The sequence below is a fragment of the Cotesia glomerata genome, linkage group LG6 (assembly GCF_020080835.1).
Source record: "Cotesia glomerata isolate CgM1 linkage group LG6, MPM_Cglom_v2.3, whole genome shotgun sequence".
NCBI classification, from domain to species: Eukaryota; Metazoa; Arthropoda; class Insecta; order Hymenoptera; family Braconidae; genus Cotesia; species Cotesia glomerata.
In genome coordinates, this window is record NC_058163.1 from 20608815 (window position 1) to 20633879 (window position 25065).

The window sequence follows — 25065 nt, forward strand, 5'->3', positions numbered from 1 at the left end:
TATTTAAATTTTCACAACGTTTCGTCTGTTTCCCGACTTCCTAAGGTGCTAGAACAATTATGATAATATTTTGTAATGTAATTATAAGAATATTATTGTAATTTATTTTGTATTTAATTGTTCTAGCACCTGAGGAAGTCGGGAAACCGACAAAACGTTGTGAAAATTTGAATAAACATCGAATAAAGATTTCCATCAAACTGTGAATTGTTATTTTATAGTATTAAATATTGACATAAAAAAAACACAAAATGAAAAGGATAAAATAACAATAGTTCAACTAACAATTGATTACGGATAAAAATATTAATATAAAATCTATTTTTACCGATAATTTATATTTCCTAGTTATTACTCGCGATAGAGCGTACATTTATATATTTATAATAATATTCCCGAAGATTGGTGGGGTGGAGTATAGAGTGTGAGGGGGGGGGGTTAGAGTGAGTACTTAGAGGAGTCGAGAAGGGAAGGAAGTCAGCCAGGAAAGTGCGAATTATCTGTGGGAACATCTTATCGCGAGAAGTAACGGAGGAGGTTATATTATTCAAAGGAGCTGCATACCATCTACCTTGTGCCTTGTACCTTGGGGTAAGCTTGGCAAGGTAAGGCGGATAGCGATGGACGATGGGCTTACCATAGGAGCCGGGTTTGCCTCCCACGTCCCGTCCCACCTTCCGGGAAAATTGAATACGGGCACTAAGTACAACGAGAATTAAGTACTTCTTAGAATAATCCATAATATTAATCCGGTAACTAATTGATCGGTTCAATTCAGCATTCTTTATATATGTATACATATATAAGATGTGTTCTAAGTACTTTATATATTGACAGATCGAGTCAATTTGCACAATGAGATTCTTACAATGATCCGTCCTAAGATGTATCGTTTCCCGATGGAGGAACGAGGAGCCACGACCGGCCCCGAGTGAGAAAGAGATAAAAATGTAAATGTTACGAGCAGAAACATCTGCGAGTCATTTAACCGTGGGCCGCTCTACTCTCTACTCTCTACTCTGCTCATCATCCCCTTAAATTGCTTCTCATTTACAAAGTGCCCAGTCAGTTGTTGAGCCCAATCCTAGCTTACTGACAGGAAAGCTTTCTTTGCTTCAATATTTTCATCAATTTTTTGAATAAATAAATAAAATTTAATAATTTATTAAAAATAATTTTCAATCTCTTAAAATTTTTTACTCACTTTTTATTTAAGAGTCTCAAAAATTATTAATTATTAAAAAAAATATTAACCAAATAACTTGGTATAAAAAAATTATTTAAAGATTTGATGAAAAACATAAACAAATACTTCTATCAGCAAAGAAAGTTGAGCGACTCGTAAGAAATCTGGAGGACCCACTGGCATGAAAGTGGAGGGGGAATCAGACGGGCCTGGTCTCAGCCACTGCTATTATGGCCAATAATTCATTGAGTGACTGCCAGGTCTGTTCGCCGCTCTCAAGGCCCCCTCCCCATTCAAAGTCTACTGGGCCTCTTTTCTTGATACCGTACGTATACATATGTATATATATATATATATATATATATATATATATATGCTATATATATATATATATACATATGTATATATATATATGGGAATGTGTCTGAGGAGAGTAACCGCCGCCGCCACTTATGTTACTTTTCTGTCTGAGGATCCACGCGGTGATTCATGTACGTAAGAGTGTCATGAAAAATTCTCGCGTCGCCCCGACGTGCCAAATTCATCATCATACTTTTAATAATTATTTTTTATTCGTTATCTCTATACTATACGAGTTTAATATTTTATTTATATATTTATATATGTAGCTATTATGCATGTATGTATAATGTATAATATAAATACACGAGTGGGTTCGTCGGTCCCGAGCTCAAGAGTGTCTCGTCGCGATGCGAGTTCAGGCAATTACACTCGGGCCTTACAACTCCTCGCTCTCGACGGTCAATTAACCCGAGTTCGCGTTTCGTCCGCAATGTCAAGTCTCGCTCGGTATAATAGACTTTCTTTCTTTCTTCTTGCTCCTTTCTTCTCTTATCTGTTTTCTTGAACAAACGGGAGTTTAATGCCGGAATTTCTCTAGGCACAATCTGCAAGAAAAATCACCGGCTAATCGTCGAACCCCGTGACAGTTTTGGCAATAAATAAGTATTTATCTTCCCGGCAATTACCGGCCGACAAATAAGAGTACGAGGGAAGGGGACTTGCATTAAAAATTAAACGATAAGAGGTGAACTGGATTTAAAGCTCAAATTATTGGCCCTTAGAATTGGGGATCGGGGCCTAAGGGTAGGGCCGTGCTCGGTTAATTCTCGACGGAAAATCTCTGGCATCGAGATCCGAATCTCCGAGAGACGAGGAGAGAGAATTTAAACAACCCTCGATGTGCTCGGGCGAGCCTGATATTTTTGTTACTTGTCCAATATTATAATATTATTATAATACAAATAATCATTGGTAAGCTCCAGGCGCTTCTGATGACAGGCTATGATGGGCCGCTTTTTATCCTTATTCTCTGTATTCTTTCCGGTCTTTTTTCGTGTTAAAAATACGCCCAGGGGCCAAAACAGCTCTGCGGTGTCTTGAATCTTAAATTTTGAAATTTCCTTTTTTCTCCACTTTACAACTCTGCCCGGATCCATCGGTTAAATTTACGGCGACGCTTACATGCGTGGTCTCAAACTCAAACTCTTTCCTCCTCTTCCCTCCGCCGCCCGGCTTGCACGTATATGACGGTCCTTTACATACGCGTGTACCTACATAAAAATGTATTGTACACTGTATTATCCAATATGGAAGCCATTTTAACGATCCCCGGGGACGGGCAAGAAGAACCAGTACTAGTACCTCCGAACACTTGGTAGGTTGGTAGTTTGGTACGTGTCGAACAGTCTCACGAATAACTTTCGGTATTATAATTCTTTAGCGTGCCCGTTTTATTTTTTAAGAGGCTTCTAAGCACTTCGGGCAGTTCTCTGTCTTTTATCTGCACGGTGGTCTGATTATTCTATAAAAAAATAATTTTTTTTTATATTAGGAAACTGAAAAAGAAATCGTTATTATCAATAAATAATCTAGTCTTTAATATTTAACTTTCAATTCTAAATATTGAGTTAAATATCGATTTCTTACAAATTTTTTACAAAAAAAATTTGGAAAACGGTTGACCCTAAAGGCCATTCCTGCAACTTCCCGTTAATTTCGTTAATACCTGGCCGCTTTTTTTGAGCTCTTTGAGCTCAAAAGTCTGACAGAAGTTTCATAGAACACTATTTTTTGAATTTTCAAGCCGCAATAACTTTTGAATGAATGAACCGATTTTTACGCGGTTGACGGCATTCTACGCAGTTTTTAAAGCTTCATAAAAAATTTTTAAGTTTCAATTGGTCAAACTAGAAATTTCGGAGTAACTCCGAAAAAACACTTTTTTCGATTTTCTTTCGTTCACGATATCTCTCGAACGAATCAACCGATTTTGACCGGATTGGCGGCGATCGGCGTGGTTTTTCGAGGTTGAGAGCTGATTAGTTTTTGGAATCGATCGGTAGAGCCGTTTAAAAGTTATTCCAAAAAAACCACTTTTGAAGAAATTTTTTTTCCTATTTTTTTTGAGATTTCTCCAAATTTCTCAAAATCTATCGGTCCGAATCAGTTCAAATTATCAGGAAATCTAAGTTTGGTGAAGCTCTTTCGATTGGCGCCAACCGCGATGAAATCGGTTCAACCGTTCAAAAGTTATAAGAGGTTTACACACACACACACACACACGCGCGCGCGCGCGCGTGCATAGACATAGTGACACCCTCGCGGGAATAGTCAGGAAAGCTTGCTAGGACCTCAAAACGTTGAGATCTGATGAAAACTCGATTTTCGAAAAACGGGGTAAAACCAATAACTTTTGAAAATTTTCAATTTTCTTAGCGGGAAGCTAAAAAAGTCGTTATCAATTTTGTTCTATCTCTGTTGCTTTCGCCGAAATTTGTATGTAAAGTTTAAAAATATAATTTGAGGACTTATCTGTGATTTTTCAATGTTTATCGTGCGAATTTTGGTTAAAATATTGAAAATACAAAAAAATTATCACTCTTTTTTTTTTAGAAAATTAAATTTCCAAAAAATAATTCTTTATCAATTTTAACATAGCTCTAAGTTTTTAGTCAGAATTTTGAAGAGAAAGATTTTAATATTGAAGATAATCATTTAAAAAAATATTTCATTATTGTTATGATTAAATATTTATCTATAAAGTGAAATAATTATCTATTTAGACAAATAATAACCCCAAAAAAGAAGATATAATTGAATTAGCGAAAAAAAATAATGAATAGGCCATTAGCGAATTACGTAAAGTGCATCCTGTAAGCGTGCTGGTGATTTTTAGAGCCCCACTCTCGCCGAAAAATGGGCCTACTTTGTAGTATATCTGTCGGTGGGACTTTCGGGGCATGATCATCCCCCCTTTTCGTTCTCCCTCGATAGAGCACTTGAGCGGTGGTATTAGCAACGTAACAATAATATCGTCGTTATTATAATCCGGTAATCACACGGCGTGGATTTTTATGAGGAGCCTTGGGCGCCATTTCTCAGCTTGCTGGTTTTACTACTGCACTAAACTCGTTCATTGCATTCCTGGGCTCGGCAATTACACTTTTATAAAATGTCTCTAGATCAAAAGTTAAATAAATGAAAGCTCGAGTGAGGAATTTTAAAAATCGGCTCGTAAATTTCGGATATGACGCTCCCGGGCCTGGGAATATATTAAGCGACACATTAAAAAACATCAGACGTATGAAGTTGTAACCGATTAATCGAGACGTCGGAGGACGTTCGAATGTAATGGGCACGCGTCGGAGGTTCAATTCAATGGATTTGAGGGAGGCAAAATAAGAAGAGGAGCAACAAAAAATGAATAAAGTTAAATAAAAAAGGACTCGACGGGTTCTGAGGAAGAAGAACAGGAATAAGAAGAGGAGCTGCTGCTGGTGCGGGTACAGGCGAACCAATGAAAAAAATATTCTCGTTCAGCGTGTACTGTGTCTCCGCCGACTCAAGACCCTTCGAGGATCTCACCAGCCAAAACCCTTTTTAATGTCTCCCGATTAAAAATCCTTTATTCCTCTCTTTTATCTCTTTTCTCTTCTCCCTGCTATTGAAAGCTCCGTTCTGGGCCTTTATTTTATTTAACTCTCATTCTTGATGCCCCTATTCGATTTATCGCAAACCGAATCCTCCTACCAATTCGTTTTGCGTACGCGCCGGCAATTAATCTTTTCCTCATTACTCAAACCGCGAATTTGCTTATTATATTCCGCCGGGTCTTTATTCTGGGCCTGAAAGATCAATTACTTCTTCTTTTTCTTCTTCGAGTGAGACTTAGAATAAATCCAACGAATTTACAGTCATTGATTTTTGCAAAATTTGTTTTATCAATCACGAATGATCAAAAAATCGGATAGGTCATTAGAAGCCTAGACTTCTACGCGTTATAATCTTCTTTTTGCTCTATAAATACGACTGATACTTGTTCGGTCTCACACTGAACAACTCACACTAGTAACTTGTTTACTTTATTTATTTTATTGTATTGCTTTTTTCCACCCCTCGGGAGATCTCAGACGAGTACTTTAGTTGGTTGTTGGTCTCTGATACCAGTGCATTTCCAGTCACTAGTCCATGGATCGCCGGATCTACATTCTCGACTCTGCACTCTACATTCTGTATGTTACTTGTGATTTAGCTCCAGGCTTAGTTCTGTCGCACCATTTACCAACTGGTAAGGCCAAATGGTATTAATAACTTATCCGAGAGCTTTATCGCGAGTGTTTAAAAAACCAAAAATAATAACAATTATAAAATGTCTTTTTAAATGATTATCTTGAATATTCAAATGGATTTTTTTTTTATTTTGACTAAAGGGTTAGAGATAAAGCAAAATTGATGAGAACCTTTTTTGTAGAGAATGAAATTTTATATAAAAAAGTTCTGATTTGATTTTTTTGTATCTTTAATTCTTAACCCAGAATTTTGAATTGAAAGTTAAATATTGAAAACTTGAATAAATAAACGATTTATAATACTAATGAATTTATTGTTTAATTTAATTAGATAATAAAGAAATTTTAAAAGTTAAAAATGTAACAATGGAGAATAAATAACATTTACATTTATAAATAGTAAGAGAAAAGGTCTTTTGACATGAATTTTGGGTACTAATTATCATATCATTAAAAATAAATAAAATATTTTCTAAAAAATAAATACCTGCATTCTAAAATATCATTATACTCCAAAATAGGTTAATTTATTTTAATTAAAATAAAACAACGAACTTTCCAATTCTTGAGACTTAATTTATCATAAAAAAATAATTTACATAAACTGATTAGAAAATGGTTAAATTTAATTACCTCGAAAATAAAATCCATAATTATAATTCGGTATGAAATAGGTGTTTAGTATCTCGGACGATGTTCAGTGTGATAAATTCCGGCGTTAAATCCGTGCGTATCAACGAGCACATAAATCACCGATTGCCTCGTCCTGGTTTTATTTTCTCGTGAGCTTCGTGATTCTTCGATTTGGATTTCGCGAATCACGTGTATCCACACATACAGAATACAAACTTATATAATCGATGTAATGTGGGCTCTGGGTTGTTGGCTCCTTCCCGATTTTTTATTTCTTCAGAAAATTTAAAACCTTTTTTGTTGGTTATATTGCTCGATCCTTGTTCTTGTTCTTGTTGCTCAATAGTAACCTCTCCCGAGATGATCGGATCCCCAGATAGATCTTGCTGAGAAGCGAATTACGGTACTCGATTCATGTACTCTTTTAACCTGTTGTGCATCTCATCGCGTGAGAAAAATATCTACTTTGTATTGTGATTTTAATTTAACTAGCTTTTTAAATTTAATTCCTCCATTCCGTAGCTTCCAAATAAATTCAACCTTCAATTCAATTCAATAATGTAAATAGCCCACACTAAAAAGCCAGAAAAAAAAAGACTTTTTTTCTTCTTCGTTTTATTGACACCGTAATTCAACAATAAAAATTTTTTCATTCTCATATCCGTATGAATAAAACGGAATACTTTTGAGCAGTATTTATGAGCAATAATTCCCAAAACTCTCAACTCAAGGTGCGCAATAAAAATTTCCTAAACCCGGCTAATTGTTAACCTTTCCCACAATTTCAAAACCGTTTAAAAATAATATTCTTTTTTTTCTCGATTTAAGTACCGGCTGCAGGTTCAATATATTTTTTCAAGGAACCGTTTACCTCAAACGTCTTCATTATAAATTCCTAGTTAGGTGTCATAAAGTACAACAAAGTTCCCCAAACCGGGTTTGCCACCTGACACCCTCAGTTGAGCTCAAAATACCGTAGCCAGACCTGTCCATTGATATATCCTGGTCACTTTATCTTCAATATTTCACTATTTACCCCCAAAAACTCGATTCACGTCCGGTTTTTGGCATAATCGAACACCCAATCTTCCTGTTTATCTAACATTCAGGTATTTTCTTTGTTACGCTTTAAATTTAAAAGCCTCGAGGCTTTGTTACTCTCCATCAAACATGCAGCCGAGAAGCCTAACGAGGCTAAAAATAGCTCCGTGCCAGCTAGGAGGGTTTATCGTGACAAAATGTCGGTCAGTTAGAAGATAAGACACTTTCGAATATTAATGACACATCAAGTACCGTGGATCGATCGAAATCATCCATTACTGTAGATCACGGAAGGCTAACGTAAACGGTGGCTGAATGTAGAACAGCTTTCAGTGTTTATTTATCTCAAGAAAAGAAGAGAATGAGAGGAAGACGGGGTTTAAACTGGTCAGTCGAGCTATCCAATGGAATCAATATCTTTAATGCGGCTCAATACATCCCAATGACATTTTTTAAATAAATCCAGGACGGAGCTCGTACAAAGATACAAAGAGAATGGAGAAAGTATTTACATGCTGACAATCCCTCGGCACATAAACGTCTATCTGACAAATTGGAGTCCTTAATTTAGCTCCTCTTTTTGTTTTGTTCCTCTTATTATTGAATATTACGTTAAAACAATGTCATAAATAAATCTTGTGTTGGAGGATAATGCGAGAGAGCTCCTCCTAGCCATCATCCTTGGATCCTTGGATCCTTGGAGTGTTCTATTGCTATTACACACGAGGCCGAGAGAAGAAACGATAACTGAGCTTACAAAAGACGGATAAGTTATCGCTCAGGGAGTCTTGCAGCATCTCGACAGATCCTCAAGGACACTTGGTTATGGCTACTAAAGTTCTTTAACTTTCATGTGTGTAATGTAAGCGTTGCAGCCAGACAAACCAACACAAGACACATACGGTTGGTGTCGGCTCGCGTTCAAGAAGTTCAGGAGAGAAGAGAAGAACAAAAAATCTATAAGAAATGTCTTTAGTTTGTTTGAAAAGAAAAGAACCGAAGTAAAAAATAAATAAAATAGCAAGAGAACAAAAGATTTTCATCGGACGATTTAGCGTTCTTTTATTTACCGGTTTCGAGGTGTCTTTTTTTGGCTTTAGCCTTTTTTACACCTCCTCTACAGCCTATTAATATTTTTCACTTTAAAGAATCGTTTGCCAGAAGAAAGTGGTACACATTATAACAGAAGAGAGCTCGCCGAGCTGATGGGACCGAGGTGACGAATGAAAGATATACGGTGAAGGAGTGAAGGAGTGAAGTGGAAGGTTATAATAAAATGTTGAGAATAAAAAGGCCAAATAAAATAAGGTACAGGCGTGAGAGAAGAGTACTATGGAGGAGAGTTCTATGGCATGCTATCACATCCTTGCTCATTCCTCGTCATTGTGTCCTCCTCGAGCTCTTTCTTCATTCGGCAACAAGACTTTATATATCCACTCTGTCTTGTAGTAAACCTCCAGAGGCCATCATGTCCAATACAAAACCGTGACCTCTTAGGTGCGGGCAAAACTATTGCGAGATTCAAACTCCTCCAATGAACAAAAACCTTAAACTAAAAACAAAAAATAAATAAAATTAAGAAACTGAATAAAGAAAAGAAAGGAATATATAATAATAATAATAATGATAAATAATAAAGTGTGTGTTCTATCTTTGGGTAATTGTCCGACGTCCGACACGTTCGCGGGATTTTGTCCTCTTGATAGTTCGCAAACGATTCATTGTCCTGCCCAGGAAACGCAAACGTGAGGCCTTTCTTTGGTTTTTTTAAAATTCTCACCGCATTAACTGCCACCCCAATTACTAATTCGTATGTTAAGTACCCGAAATAACAATGGCGATGATGATAATGCCACCGAAAACAAAGAATTATTTATAGGTCTAACTGTCTTTTTTTTTATAAATAAAAAGGAGATAATTTATGCGAACTTAGAGCCTTGAACAGCGAGGTGTAAGAATAAAACGGAAGATGTCTAATTCTAAGCCGACAAAAAAACGAAGTCTTTTTTAACAATCGATTCTTGTAATTTTTGTTATAATTATAATTATTATTATACTCTGGGTATGGAGAGTTTCATAAACATTTTTGGTTTACTATTAAATTGCTAGTTGTAATTGTAAATTACACAATCGGTTGTTTCCTTATGCAACCGAGCGTAAATGAATTTAAGAATCTAGGTGTGAGGTAAACAGCCGTGGCTAATGTATACCGTTTCCTAGATAGAGATGCCGATAGCCAATAGAGATAGCAACTTCAACTTTTAATAATGTAATACACTTATCAGGGTTTGACAAGGCGGTAATAGAATTATTAAACTTATAGTTTCAAAAAATCAAAATTAAAAATGTATAAAAGTAGAAAATTTTCGCCTGAGAACAAAGAGACCAAAAGAAAACCTAATTTATGAAAAATTGATCTCTCGGATCTTGCCTGTTACTAATATGATGCATTGATTACGTTTTTTTTTCTTTTTACGATGAAGATTCCTACGGTACAAAGACACGGTAAAAGGCATAGTAGTTTAAACGAGTTTTAACAACTTTTTGCTGTTTGCATACCCAACAGAGAAACAGCTGATTCATTAATGAACCTCGAGTTGGAGAACAATCTCGTTAAGATCCCGAACCCCGGGAAAGCAACATTAAAGAGTTAATGTTAAATAAAGACAAATATGTTATACACCTCTATAAATAAATATTATCGCAAAAAAGCCATTGAAGCTGAAAGAACAAGTTAAACAGATATAAAAGTGAAGAACCGGCGATGGAAAAACCTGAGGAAGATGGTTTGGACTCCCAAGTGCCCGGTAAGAGATGAAAAGGGGTTGGGAAATATCTCGTTATTCTCATCGTTCACTTAATTGATTCTCAACTAACGTGTATTTAATTACCGACTTTGAACTTTACGAGGCGCGGCGCTCGTGTCTCGCGGACATATTAGAAAAACCGATTCTCAAGGTACGTTTTACAACTGGTCTATTCTATAGCATACTGCATTATAGCCTACTATACTGTACTATATTATACTATACTGTACTGGTTGTTGGAGGCTTGAGTCAATCAGCGTTATGTCCCGGTCGATTAATCCATCTCGGCAGCTATTAATCGATTTATTCAAGACTTTAATTACGCTTGAGAGCCCGTTTACTTATTTTTAATGTATACAATTATTTACCCGATGACAAGGATGCATAGAGACACTGACTACGCTCTGGTGGAACTACGGAACGTTAAATGACGTTGATAATCTCCAGGGAGGCATTGCCGTTCATAAATAGGTGAATTAATTACATGCCGTTGAGTGTTAATTGGTTATTAATTGGTATATATTTATTTATCGGTCTAGAGATGCAATAACGGTTATTGCAAGCGCCAAATATTGCTTTCAGCAGTGAAATTGACACACCCTCATCTGGGGGCTGACTGGTCTTAATCTTACGGTGACTCTCACTCTCACTCTCGGTCTTCTGGGCAGACCACTTAAAAGTCTTCCTTAGAGGTTGCAACACACGTCCAACACACAAGGAACACGAAAGATCGAAGATGGGAAAGGGACGGAACGGGACATAACCTTCGGGACGTTCGATCAGAAGAACGGACAAGTGACAATTGAGTTTGAACTGGAAAGTTGAATTGTAAATCTCCGGTTCAATATTTCGAGGTGGTGTGCGGTGTCTGGATACCTGACGATTCAATCGGGAAAGGGAACAGAGGAAGAGTAGGAGAGGCGAATTTGGCTGACGCCGAATTTACAGTGACGCCATCCGTTTCGTCTGAAATAAGACCAACAGGACAGGAGGAGAAGTAAGAGTAAGAAGATGAGCAAAAAAGAGCTGGCTCTTCAGGTGGCCCTCCGCAAAGGATAACGCTGGAGAGAGTCCGGTGATCAAGAGGCGAGAGACGAGAGGCGAGAGGCGAACAGATCCAAGGAATAAGGCAAGAGGTAGAGACATAGGAAGGCTAGAAGGAGGTAGAGCGAAGATAAAGAGGGAGCGAGTCGTTCAGAACCGACCACGTAAGGCCTACGGCTAGCATGCAGGGAACCAGAATGCCTTGGTTGCTTACCGCCATCAACTCGAGATACTCTCTTCAGAGTCTTAAGAATCGAGTCGAAGCAAGTATCTCTTTTTCTTGTTGGCTGGCTCGCAGAGTCAAACCAGCCAGGCACTTGGATCTCAAGCTGAGAAGCTGAATTCCACACTCTATGCCTTTTATATTGCCCTCTAACTATGTGTGCCTCGATTGTGTGATGCTAACCTTCTTGCCTCTGCCTCTGTGTCTGTGTCTGTGTCTGTGTCTTCAATACACACGCTTGACGCTGAAGGATATGTGGATAATAAGAATCACCGGTGATACGACTGACTGGCGAGGGGGGTACATATCTCCCCGTCAAAAGACACTACCAGCATATTCGACGGTATTTCATCACTTTAAATCATTTAAATTATTGTCCTGTCACTCTGTTTATGCGACTCCCTGTGCAGTAGAACACTTTTTGTACTTGGCGCGAGTTCTCTGCGTCTGGAAATCAAAGAAAACCAAGTGATTCCTCTAATTAGATGAAACAACACTTGGGAAGTTGGTCGTGTAGAAAATGTTTCTTGACGAGATAACAGATAGTTACCGTAGCGTACGTCCTATGATCTGACGTTCTACCCCGAGAAAGCAGACGCCCAGCTCTCAACTCACCGAGTGTCTTGATGCTCTTGAGTATCTTGAGTCGCCTGAGCTTGACCGAGCACTCGTAACCAAGTGAAAAAACCAGCAAAGTATTTGCAAAGTAAAGGCGCAATCCATGGACGCCTCTTCGCGCCCATCCATTCCTCGGAAAAGGATCCTCTTGGGGATTTATTTGCTCTCACCACGTTGGTAACCTTAGGTTGTTATTTCAGCCGTCGAGTTTTCTATCGGGCGTTACGTCCCACGACAATACCCTGAGGACATACGTGACAGAGCCTCCAATAAGACATGACTGTTGACGGTTATATTCCGGATCAACGGATCAACGTGTGTCTTTTAGTATGCTCAGGGATATCTTACATCATCAACATCAACTAAGAAATTATATTATCGAATGGTATCTCACTAAAAGGACGTACGACATACGACAGAAGACAGCAGACCATTTGGCATTAAAAGACCCATTTCTTAAATATATGTCCAGGCTCTCGGCAGGCAGCCCAGAACTAATGTCACTTTTAGATTTACATATTATGATTTACATCCTTGTCCGTTTCTCCAGCCTCGGGTTTATTTTTTATTCTCACCGTTATTTGTTTTTGCTCGTCCGGGTCTTATTCTGATACACTCCGAGGGCCGTCGACGGATAACGAATAGGATTCACCAGTCGTAAATTCACCAGCGAGCCGTCAGACACATATCCGGAATGTCTTCTCCGAGAAGAAGTGAGGAGAGCAGCACTCCTCCGGAGACAATCGGAAAAATCTTGTTGTTGAAATACACGAGTTCATATCTCCCGCATTTTTATCTCTCACACCTTCATCTCGTCTTTTTATTCATCTTTCTTTATTTCTTCTTCTTACTGGTGATTCCGCTGAAAAAACAGGGGACTCCCGATAAGACGTCTGCCCACGTTTCTTCCACTGAGCACCTCAAAATCGCAAATGTCGCCATTATTATTGCACATCCCAGTCTCAGTACTCTCTGCAAACATAATATTGTACTGTTTGGCGTCAGAAAAAAAGGATACTTTTCTGGTTGTTGCAACAATACTCTGCACGCAGTCACGAGATCTTTCTCGCCTGGCCGAGTAAATTTTAGACATACAGCATAACCAACATATAACCCACGTAAGAACATTCTCAAATGTATACTCGGGCATTTATTTGAGCTATTGGTATATTATACATCCACACACGGATCGGAGCATGCGTCTTGGCAATATATCGTGGTAGCCATAAGCCACGTAGAGTATCATGTACGTGTAACTGATGCAACTTTCTCTCGGAAGCCAGGAACACGATTGTTGTATGCCCACGGAGAAGCTCCATTATAACCTATCTTTTTGTTATTCGCTCCATCTGAAAGATTGTTGCCTACAGCTCGTTCCTCCTTTTCTCTCTTGCAGTTTTCTTTAGTTAGCTCAGCCAACTTTCCATATGATACCATACCATAGAGTGCACCTCCTCCTCCTTCAGGTTTGGGTAAGCTGTAAGCCATAAGCTGTATAAGCCTCTATACATTCCCGAGTGCATGAATCGGTTGTTGTTGCTGACTGACCAGACTGCGATTTATTATAAACCGATCCGGACAAGCCCGAGAGCATTGCCGTGACTATCTAAGAACCTTATGGAGATTGTTGCTCGTGGAAATACATCTCATAGAGACATCGGAACGTAGTTTTCATTTTTTCCAACATCTTCAGCTATTTTAGATAAATTTACCATCGGCAACAAATAACTCCTCTCTTCTTCTTATTCCTTTTGAGTTTTCTTCCTCGAGGAATTATCACCCGATAAATAATTTAATACCAACATTATACACAATGTTTGTTGAACGTAACATTTTATCACCGCATCTCAATCTATCAGTGGCCCTTTTACGGGTTATGTAACTTATCAGCGGCTAACTTTAATATTTAATTATCATTTTTATGGAATGCTCTTAGCTTGGCGGCTGGCTTTAAGCAAAAATAATGTGTCCCCGATTACGTTACACACCCACGCTAGTACCATTCCAGATTGACGTTGTTAAGCAGCTCGCGATCTCTCCGGTGACCGGCCGGGTCCAACAACTGGACTAGTCTGCACAGTCTCGTGGAATTCCGGGTCGGCTTATTTCGACCGCAAAGACCAAAAGCAAAACAACAACAGCAACAACGCTGTAAAAAAATAAAATACTCGGTGTATATATCGGTAAGACACGTAACAATCTCAGGAAATACCTATCGAACCGAATGTAGACACGTTTCTTGGGTGCCTTTTTTTATCTCCTTGGCATTAATTTATCCTATCTCAATTCAGTTTTACTTTTAAAGTATAAATATGTATTAGTGCTTTTATTATTATTATCATTATTAGTATGCCGGTTGGATTAAGAAAAACGTGTAAGTAAACCCGGGGAATGAAAATTCATCATTTCCAATCGAGCAACATTGCCAGCGGATTGCCTTGGCTAATCGTTATGTCGACACCCTTTCTCTCCATTGGCGCCCAGTTGCTTTTTTTTTTTTTCTATTTTTTCATTATGTGTGTTTATTTATAAACCGCTAATCCACACGGCGCCTTTTCCTCTTGGAATTGATATTGATTGCCATTATGACGCCTTTACTCCGATATATCATTACCGTTTAGATTATGAGACAGTTATGCATTTTTCGCAACAACTATCCGTGGTTATGAAAGCACGATTAGACTTTAACCCGTTTGGTATCACAGATCGAATGCTTTTTAGTATATTACTTGATATACTTTTTGTTTTGGAGTGAAAAGATTCGCGGAATACGGGCACCATCACCAGGCAAAGGCTATGTCGGGCGAGTAAAATCCTGGCGTAACCGGTAGCATCGGCGCGGCCCTCTTTCAATTAATAACGTGATCATAGGTTGCTGGGCTCCGCAGACGGTTCTTCTTGTCTTATTTTTCTCTTTTCTCTTGATCTCTCATACACTCATTTATATATTGTGTATATCGCTGGCAATCCTGTCCATCCTGTTTTTATATTGTTGTATTATGTATATATACATATATATACAAACATAAAATCATTGGTTGATACTTTCTCCTCATTTATCCTTATACATACACCATATAACGTTTTGACAATATTATTATAATCTAAAATTAGCAAATAGGTTTGGGCATTAAATAACTTACGGGTCAAAGTTATGGGCATTTAAAGATCCTGATCTCGAGTTCTGACAAGAAAAATTCCATTTATTTCAGTAGACTCACGTGAAAACATAACTTGGAAAAGGAATTGCTTATGACGCTTGTCCGTCACATTATACAAGTCCCAGGAATTCTGTAACTTGAAACTCATCTCCCTTATAATATTAAAAGTTAAATTGTCCCGGCTAATTAGTAAAACGCATTGCCAAGATCTTCCCTCGGGTTTAATGTTTAATGTCGACATGTTGTTGAATTCCAACCAGACACTGAATACAAACAAGTCTCTTCTCAAACAAATTATCAGAAAATCCGAGCTGTTGTTTTTGGTGATTCTTCGATTCAGGGCAAGATCATGACACTCGAGATGCTGCGGTCATTGAAACCACGCCTAAGATATGAATTATAACATAATACCTCAATATTTCTGAAGATAGCTTCAACTTCAGGGGCTTCCTAGTGTCGTGCCCTGGTGGTAGCAAGCCCCTTTTATTTGTAACCGAGAAGAGTATCATTTACTGGTGTGCTGTTACCACCTCTGGCTCTGCTGTACCTACTGTCCTCCTCGATTAATCGCCGGTGACAATTCAAGTTTATATGACGAAAACAAAAAAAGGCTATTTAGTAGCAGCGCGGAGTGTTGAATCTGAATAAACAAAAAATGTGCTGCCAATGAAATTCAATCTGGCTTATAATGCACCCGAGATACTCCTCGCGATTATTCATAAGCTCAGTGGTTCTATCAAGGAGCTTCTCTATCTCCTCTTCCGTCTTTGCATAATTCTGAGCCTCCTCCTGCCTCGGATAAGGAGCAGAGTCGCGGGCGTGTATCCAATCCCTTGGATCCTGGGATAGAAGTGGTTGTCCTGAACAAGACTGAGTCCGAGACAGGATAAAGAATAAGGAAGGGTATGGAATCCTCCTCCGCCGTCCATAAATTTGAGTATGCTCGCGTTACAGGTCCCTCGATATGCCTGTATCGTCTGCACGCAGGTACCTGTCAATTCTCCACATGCCCATCAAAAAAACATTTTTTATTTTGTTCCTCTCTTCTTCGGAGCTCGTACGATCGAGTACATTAAAAATTCATCGTCAGCGATTTGTGTGTCGGCAAAACCAGCCGCTATAATGATAATGATAATGATAATGGCAATGATAATAAGTTAAATAAAGCTTGTCACGAATCACTAATATGTTGCTAAAGAGAGTGTGACATGGGAGAGGATTATTATTCGGTTTGGGTTTGGCGTTTGGGTTTTTAAAAGGGAAGGAGGAAGAAGAGGTGAGTTTCAGCCGAAGTTTATACTCACCGACTATTAGTCGAGCGGAAGATATATGTTATTGTCCCTAGAGCGTGCGGAATAATCGTAAGGAACGTGGCCTGCTGGGCCCAACGAGATTGCGCAGTAGTATCGGGCATGTCAGTGATTCGACCCCTCAGAGAGCGAACGAGCATGGGAGTACAGTATCCACAGCCATTTGAGATTCTTATAGAGTCTCTCTCATAATATAATATAATATAATATAATATAATATAATAAGGAGAAGCGGGGAAAGAGAGCTGGTTGAGAGGATGAGGCCCGAAGACCGAAGACCGAACACCAAAGAATGGGACTCAGTTCGTGCATGACCCAAAGAAACCCCTGCTGAGCCGACTCGATCCGATCCGCTGATCCCCGACCGAGCTGACGCAGATACCATCTCTCCTTGCACCGAACGGTCCCCGATCCTCATCCTCATCCTCCGATTCTCGACCAATACCTGGCCAACTGAAACTACAACAGCTCCAGAAAGTACAAGGATGCACGGGCCCACTTTAAACGCACGGCGTGACCTCTCGTTACCGGATTACCATCATTCTTGTCCAGTTATTGTCCCGTGGCCGGGATTTCAGCCAGTGGCTGGCTCTAAGATCGGCCCCGAACCGGGTGGGCCTGGCTCCATATTCCCGCGGTGATTCTCCACCTCTCTATTTATCTTTTCCTCCTTCTTAATTCTCAATCTCCTCTTCCTTATTTTTATCCTTAGATACACGATTAATTGATCCCGTTTCGACTTGTCACGCTCGCTGTCTTGCCCCTCATAGTTCCCACGTGGCCAAGGTGAGCTACAGTGGCCAATGAATCCACTCGTTTATTCTCATCTCTTCCCTTCTGGTCCTGCTGATACCATCTCTATCTCTCCATGAGTTGACAAATGTTTTCGGGCAGTCGACAAAAAAAAACCTCCAGATGATTATTCCTTCGGATCGCGATCGATTGCCTCAGATCGTATCGCGGTCGTGATCCTTCGGCATTCCTCATTTTTCATTTCTCATAGCTCATAGCTCATAGGGAGTAGTAAGAATAATATTTCTCAAAGTCCAAACATTTAACCAAACATCAGAGCAAGCTGATCTGATAAATTTGAATAAATAAATCCCGGATTACCCGTCGGTCCGCTAACCAAACATTAAATTTTTATTCTACCGACTCATCTTTCGTCTGTGGTCTCATTTTGTTGAGGATCAGGCATAATAATTTCCCTGAACTTCCATACTTTATGCCACAATATTCTCAACCACCTATTTCTATTCCTATTCTTGAGGATTGCCGATAAGAATATTGATGGCTTCTCCGAGTTATGCCTCAATTGTTCCCACGAGGTCAACATACAGAAGACACTAAAACACATCACATTTATTTAATACATACTTATACATATATATATTGATAGCACACACAAGACACAACACACTTGACAATATCAACACAATTGTCAGGTCGTTATTCCAGGGAGGACGTCTTATGGCCTTCAGCTAACCAGCAGCGACGACAAACGTTAACGTGACCGTGGAGTCAATGATTGTAACGCGAACACTATCGGTTTGCACACCATCGAAATATAAACTTTCTCACGACACCGATCCCACTGCACATGTGTATTGTTTATGGCGGAGGAATAAAGCCTTACCGGTACGAGTCTTGAACCTGTGTACTCTGTACCGTAAACTTATCCCTCAATATATATTAGTACCCTTTATTCGATCATAATATAAATATAAATGCCAGTAAATGGGGAAGAATATATTTTATCTTAAGTAAAGAGATTAAAACCGTCGAATTTAATAGAATCTCCGAGCAACCCAAGACCCATATCCATATTGGTAGTTCTAAGCAGGCTGTCGGAAACAATTTACAACATCGATGCACCAGGGTCTTGAGTTACAGTAGCAAGACATAAATTCACATGAATCCTGGTAGTGGCTTACGCAAAACATATCCGCCTCTTCTCTTGCTTATTTTCTTAAGTACAAACATCACTCTTTCTTGTTGGTGTATTGTAACTTATAACACATAACACAGAGTGCTCTATAACCTCCTTCTTCTCCTTCTCCTTGTTCTGCTCTATCCTTCTCTTGTTCTACTGGTGGTCGGCCTACACATCAACATCATCAACATCATCACCAGCAAAGGTATCCTCCATCCACCTTTAGGTCTCTCTCACGCATATAACGGGCGTTAATTCACCGAGACAACATGCAACCGGCGTTGATATGCCTACCCCGATGAACCGGACTGCAAATCAAATGCAATGATGAAACACTACGGAGAAACCGCACTGTTAAAAATTTCTATGATAATTTTACTAAACATTTATCGGCAATTTATTTGACAATATTTATTTTATTTTCATTTTATGTAGCGCTAACTCAAATATCGGAAATTTGATAAAACAATGTTTGTAAATTTTAGAAATTTTTTATTGATAACTGACCTACGGTTTGGTAAAATTACAATACGTGTTGAATAATTACATAAAGTTTGTAAAATTACAACTCATCTCAGTTGGCTTCCTTCTATGTTTTGTATTGTGTATTGTATTTACCACACACTAATTAGTAACTTTACTAAGATTATTTTGAAAAAGATTTGTAATTTAACAAAAATTTTTAACAGTGTGTAGTTGGAGCGTATTGGGCCCAACCGGTTTCTGTTTCTCGTACCGGAGTAGCCAGCGATCGAGAGGTCGCTCTCCTACATACCTCTATACCCTCGCCCCTCTCCTCTTCTCGGGGAGTATGTGCGCGTGTTGGTTGTACCGGAGATCGAATCATTAACGAGAATCAAATATCCCCCCTCGTGATGCCTCGAATACGCTCTCGTCCCCGAGACGTTTGGAATATCAGAGATCCCAATCGGTCGTATAAATTATGTTCAATTATAATCCTTTCTACCCCCTCCCCTCTTCACTCCTCTTCCTCTGACCCCGCATCATCGGCCTCTTATTCATGCACTCTCAGCGCTGACGCAGTAGACCCGTAGTTCAGATATTGTATAAAATATAAATAAAAAATAACACTATTTGAAGAAATAGAAACTAATGATCCGAGGATGATACTTAATAACCAGTAGTCCATAATGAACAATCGAAGCTTTATGCTAAAATCACAGTATGTATATGGGTGATTATTCGCTGAAGATAAAATCTGGTGGATATGTGACTAGTCTTGATGATCACCGAGATCGTTTAGGCCTTCGTTTTTATTTATATTTTTATTCTTCTTATTTGGTTTCCCTCGCCGCCATTTCTTCTTCTTCTTCGTCTTGTTCTTCTTGAGGAATCTCTTTTTTAAAAATATTTTTTAACCTTTTTTACGAATCGCGTGTTCACGTACACACACCACACACACCAGACTTTTATTAAATACTTACGGCTGTACCAGAGATACTCACACAGTCGGTCGGATGTTTAAATTATCCTCGACGGCAATAACAACAGGTGCCGTGGATTCTCTGGACAGCCGTTAACTTGTTCTAGGAAGAACCGCACAGATGTCTCACTACGTCAATTTTATTATTTCTAATGCTCCCTTTTCTGGGCTTTAGGCTTTAGGCATTGGACTAACCAACCGATTCCCATAACCATTCCTTTTTTTATTCTCCATCTTCATCTCCTTCTTCTTCTTTTAGTTCTTCTCTGGATTCTCTGGATTGTGTTATTTGATCTTTATAAACATTCCTCGTTAGTAGTTTTCTGCGATCCTCGGGAATGGTCAACCGCGGTTGGAGGATATAGGAGCTAGTAGCTTAGTAGCCTTTCTTTAGGTGGTCGAAATGTTGAGTATCAAATAAAGAGCGGGAATGATACAAAGTTGCTGGTACTTTGGCACTGTACAATGTTCGATGTAACATATCGTTTTGAGAATCACGAATAAATATTCTCTCAGGTAAACAAGTCCAAGAGTAAGGCTTTAAGATAAAGCGTCGAGATAGGGTGACCGCGGCGTCTCGTTATTTCCTCGAGAAAAGGACTACTCAAGTAATGGAACGAGAAATCATGATCCGTAAGCGAATCGGATTCACGTGTCCACGTAATCGAGGAGGTAATTACCAAACGTTAAACATCTATACCACTAACTCCGATACTCCCAAGACTATTTCCATCTTCTTCTTATTTAAATTCAATCTGCCTCGTTTAGAATTTACAATTTCGACATTAACATTTATTTTTACCCAAATTATTAAATTATCCTGGTACATCAATTATAAATAACATTTTACGCTGGATCCCTCTATTCTGAACATTTTTTTATGTTCAATTAATGTTGATTAAATAAAAAATTAGCCACACTAAGTCTGTTGATGGCTGTCTTCTATCGTAATAACAAACCATTCGAAAGTAATCAAATTATTTTACGAGTTCGATCAAATGTTATTGCGAGTAAAGACCCATCAGGAATTATTTTATCACCCGTGGGTATATATATGATTTTTTTTTTTTTATTTCTTTGGTCTTTATTTCGGCAGACATGATTTAAGATAGAAAATAAATATACAATATATAAAACATAATAATAAACAAGAAAGACAAAACGATTTAGCATTGCTACCGGCTCCGATAAATATTTATAGAAATCGCGTGATCGTGGGCCGGTCTTGCGTGACTGTAAAAATATTCCTTAGCAGCGCGTAATTCACTAAAGTAATAAATAAAGTCTCAAGTCTCACAAGAGTCGAACGAACCAACAGCAGTCCTCCGAACATACCCCGGAAAAAGAGCTTTTGAGCTAAATAAATTAAGCGTTACTTGCAAAAAGATTACAATATAATAAAAAAATATAATAATAAATAATCTGAGCAAAGATTAATAAGGGACAAAAGATTTAATATATTGTAAATTGATTAATTATTCAATTGATTTTGATTTTTCACCCGGTTGTTAATTGAAATCACTGTATGTACAACACCGGATCATTGCTCGCGTGTACACATGTTAAAATATGACGTCATACATGACTGGATGTATTACACACAGTAGTAAAGTTGTTTTATGTAATATGTAACTGAGTAAAAAGAGTATATAAATAATAAAATAAAACAAACTAAAACAAGGTTACACTGTTATTGGCTGTCGGGTTTACTCGTAGCGTATAAGATAAACCCCATACTTAATTAATTTTCGAATTACGACGTTAAATTTATAATACGTTAAATTTGATTACAGGTTCGCGTAACGGTCCTCGATAAAAATGACGTCGCACCTTCATGGGGTCCCGGACCTTGGAGATTCGAGGTGTCCGAGGAAGCGCCACCAAACACCATCGTAACAGTTCTGAAGGCCCAAGATCCAGATACCATCGGGAACCTCCGCTACAGTTTAATAACCTCCCCAAAGATCAGCCCCAACGATTACAATTACGAGGATCCGTATTCACCGGCGAGCGACCGCGGAATCGAGGGCCAGTTTCGGCTGGACCCCATCAACGGACAGCTTCGACTCGTGGAGGCCCTCGATAGAGAGACTAGGGAAAAGTACGTCCTCAAAGTGAGAGCTGATGATGGATTGCAGCACACGGATATCAATCTCGTCATCCAGGTAAGCATAATTGTCTTATTGTTTTATTCTTGTTTGCTGGTGCCGGTGCTAGTACTGATGGTGGTAATAATAAACTAAATGCAGGCGCTGGAAGACTAGAGGATTGAGGAGCACGAGATTGTAATGTAATGAGGAAACGTCGAACGGTAAATCTGCTGGTCGCAAATTGCGAGTGCTCGGTCACTCCTGGCAGCGAGTTAGAATAGCTGGATCGCTTGGATCGGCTGAGAGTCCGAGAGAGAGCGCCCCGCGAGGATAGAGCAGGAAGTTTCTTCAGTGTGACCTCCAGAAGCCCCAGGGGACCGCGTGGGTCGGCCGAGGGTCTCTCAATAGCGTACTAAGTTTCCGGAACCGGCCCATCCCCTTCGCTCTCGGTATCTCTAACTCTCAAACTCCAATTGCCTCTACTAAATTAATAATATCCATACAAAGCTCCGAACAAAACAGCAACAACAGCTAAAACGTGTACAGCAATCCCTCGGGACAAAACACTGTCGATGCTATGCAATTTGTATAAATCCTTCTTAAGACAACTAATGACCTGGATTCTTTATCTTAAACGGACAAACTGCATCAACCAGATCGAGGTGGAAGAGAGCAGCGAGAGCACCAGCGGGCCCTCCAAAGCCAGCCAGGAATGTCAACTCGATCATAGTTTGCTCTTTCGGTCCGGCAAAAGAGGGACCAACCAATCAGACCATCTTTGTCTTCTGGTTTCTTTAACCGTTCTTCCTCCACAACACCCCCTCTTGTTCATTCCATGCTTCTGGTTGTTCTCCTCCTTCTTCTTCTTCTTGGATCTTTATAACTTCTACTGCAGCCTCCTCGTTGTCCTGTCGATCGGGTCCATGGTGCTAGTTTTTACAGAGCTTCTGTCACGGCTCCCGATCTTCTGATTCTTTTTCCATTGGTTATTTTTTGCTGATACTCAACAAACTATACACCGCGGCCAGTAAATAGGTACACATTATATATAAAAATCTAAGAAAGAAAAAGAAGAAGCAATATCTTCTACTACTTCTTACTAACCTTCTTGTTGACTATAACCTCCCGATCGTTTTGTTTTCTGTTTTGCTCCTCTTCTCGTGGATGGACATCAAACTAGGCCCAATGAGATTATTATTCTATTGCAAGTAAATCGGAATGCAGGTCTCAAGACGAGACGACACCCGATACCAGATCAGTCTTTACGAGCGAGTCTGCTCAATAACGGTAATCTCGTGATCCTCGACCTCGCTAGTCGGTAGTCTTTTAAATCCCGACACGCTACAATGCTTGGATCTAGCTGTAATGCACCTCAAACCTCAAGCTCAAGTCTTGTTCTTAATAATGATAATTTACCTGCAATTTATGATTCCAGGTGACAGACACCAACGACAATGCCCCGGTCTTCCAGTCGATGGCGTACTCCTTTGACGTGGCAGAGAACGTACCTCGAGGGAGCAGAATTGGGCAAGTAATAGCGACAGATGCTGACGCCGATGGGCCCAACAGCCAGCTGAGTTATGCCCTGATATCCGATTGGGCAAACGACGTATTTTCCCTCAATCCAAGCACCGGCGTCTTCACCCTGACGGCGAGTCTCGACTACGAACAGGTAATAAAATAAAATCGAGTGGTGAGTAACGCCCGTAGATTAGATAGTTACGGATGAATGAAGAGCCATCATATAAACCGTGTAAGCGGTGCCCCGAGGCCAGCGAAGGAGGTCCTCAGTCCTCGACTTGCTCTTCTTCCCAACCACATAAACTTTAGATGTTTTTTCGACGATTATACCACCTTTTAAGTAGAGCTTAGGGCACTAGAATTCTCAACCCAGACAGCCAGCAACGCAAAGGCTCAAGGGAGAAGGCGAGGGGTCTCTAATGGTAGTCCATCCAAACTGGCGTATAAGATAGCTCCGCGGGAGACGAACAAGACGAATAGCGTCTTTAAATTCGGCAGTAGGTAGGGCCCTACGGTAGGGAGCAGTTTGCCCAAGAAAACTCCAACAGCAGTCTGCTGACCAGAGTTTTTGCGTAGAAGGGTGCAACGTTCTCCACCAGGGTGGTAGATTGACCGGTAGAGAAATTCCTCCGTATACTTTACTCGCTCTCTCTCTCGCTCTGGTCCTTAATCTGCTTCAGAGGAAGCCGAGGGAGCGTAAAGGGGGGACCGACTGAAACAAAAATAACAAATATTAAATTCTGAAACCGCTTATAGAACCCTTCATCAAACTAAACGTCCTTCCAGATACAGACCGAGATTATTGGGCATGCAGCCATCAAATAAACGTTATACATATCCGAGGTAGGCAGTGCAAAAATAACACACTCGCCTATCTGAAGTAAATCCTTAAGTATAGAGCACAATGGGACTTACTGCTCAACGACCTACCTTATGTAGCATTAGACCTGCACCGGATTAGAAATTCCGTTCTTTTGTTACCAATTAGTTTTTTTTTTTTTTTTTTTTTTTTTTTTTTTTTTTCAAGCTTCTTTCTTCATCATCGCGATTTGTGCCCCTCTGGACGCACGAGCCGAGAGTTATATTGCGGGCAAGTTGTAAACACCCAGCGAACGGGTTTTATTGTTACCCGACTAATTTCTACAACTACAGCAGGGCCTGAGTCCCGTTTACGATACAGCAACTGGTGTTCCTTCCGAAGGAATTATTTCGGTTACCAATAACTGGGAGCTTTTATTTCAGTGTAACCAAATATGAATGAGAAGTTGCCCTCCATTGAATAATAAAACTTTAAAAGGCTGTCAGTGCGTTAAATAATTTATGATTATAATTATTATTGCTTTGGTTAAAAAGGTATTGAGAAAAAAAGGCGATTGTATCAACAGATTTCCTTTAGCGACCGCAAAGGAACAGTTTTAATAATGAACGTAAGGCCTTTTTCTTGTAGAGTTTCTCCGTGTGA

At 39.4% G+C, this 25065-nt stretch overlaps 1 protein-coding gene across 2 annotated transcripts in view; it reads left to right on the forward strand.

Moving 5' to 3' along the window:
• Positions 1-25065, forward strand: part of LOC123268206 (cadherin-related tumor suppressor) — a 65969-nt gene that overhangs the window by 21046 nt on the left and 19858 nt on the right. For both annotated transcript variants that reach the window (XM_044733130.1, XM_044733131.1), the window contains exons 2-3: positions 21786-22157; positions 23518-23754. In XM_044733130.1, the coding sequence (XP_044589065.1) occupies positions 21786-22157; positions 23518-23754 (609 nt within the window). The remainder of the gene's footprint in view (positions 1-21785; positions 22158-23517; positions 23755-25065) is intronic.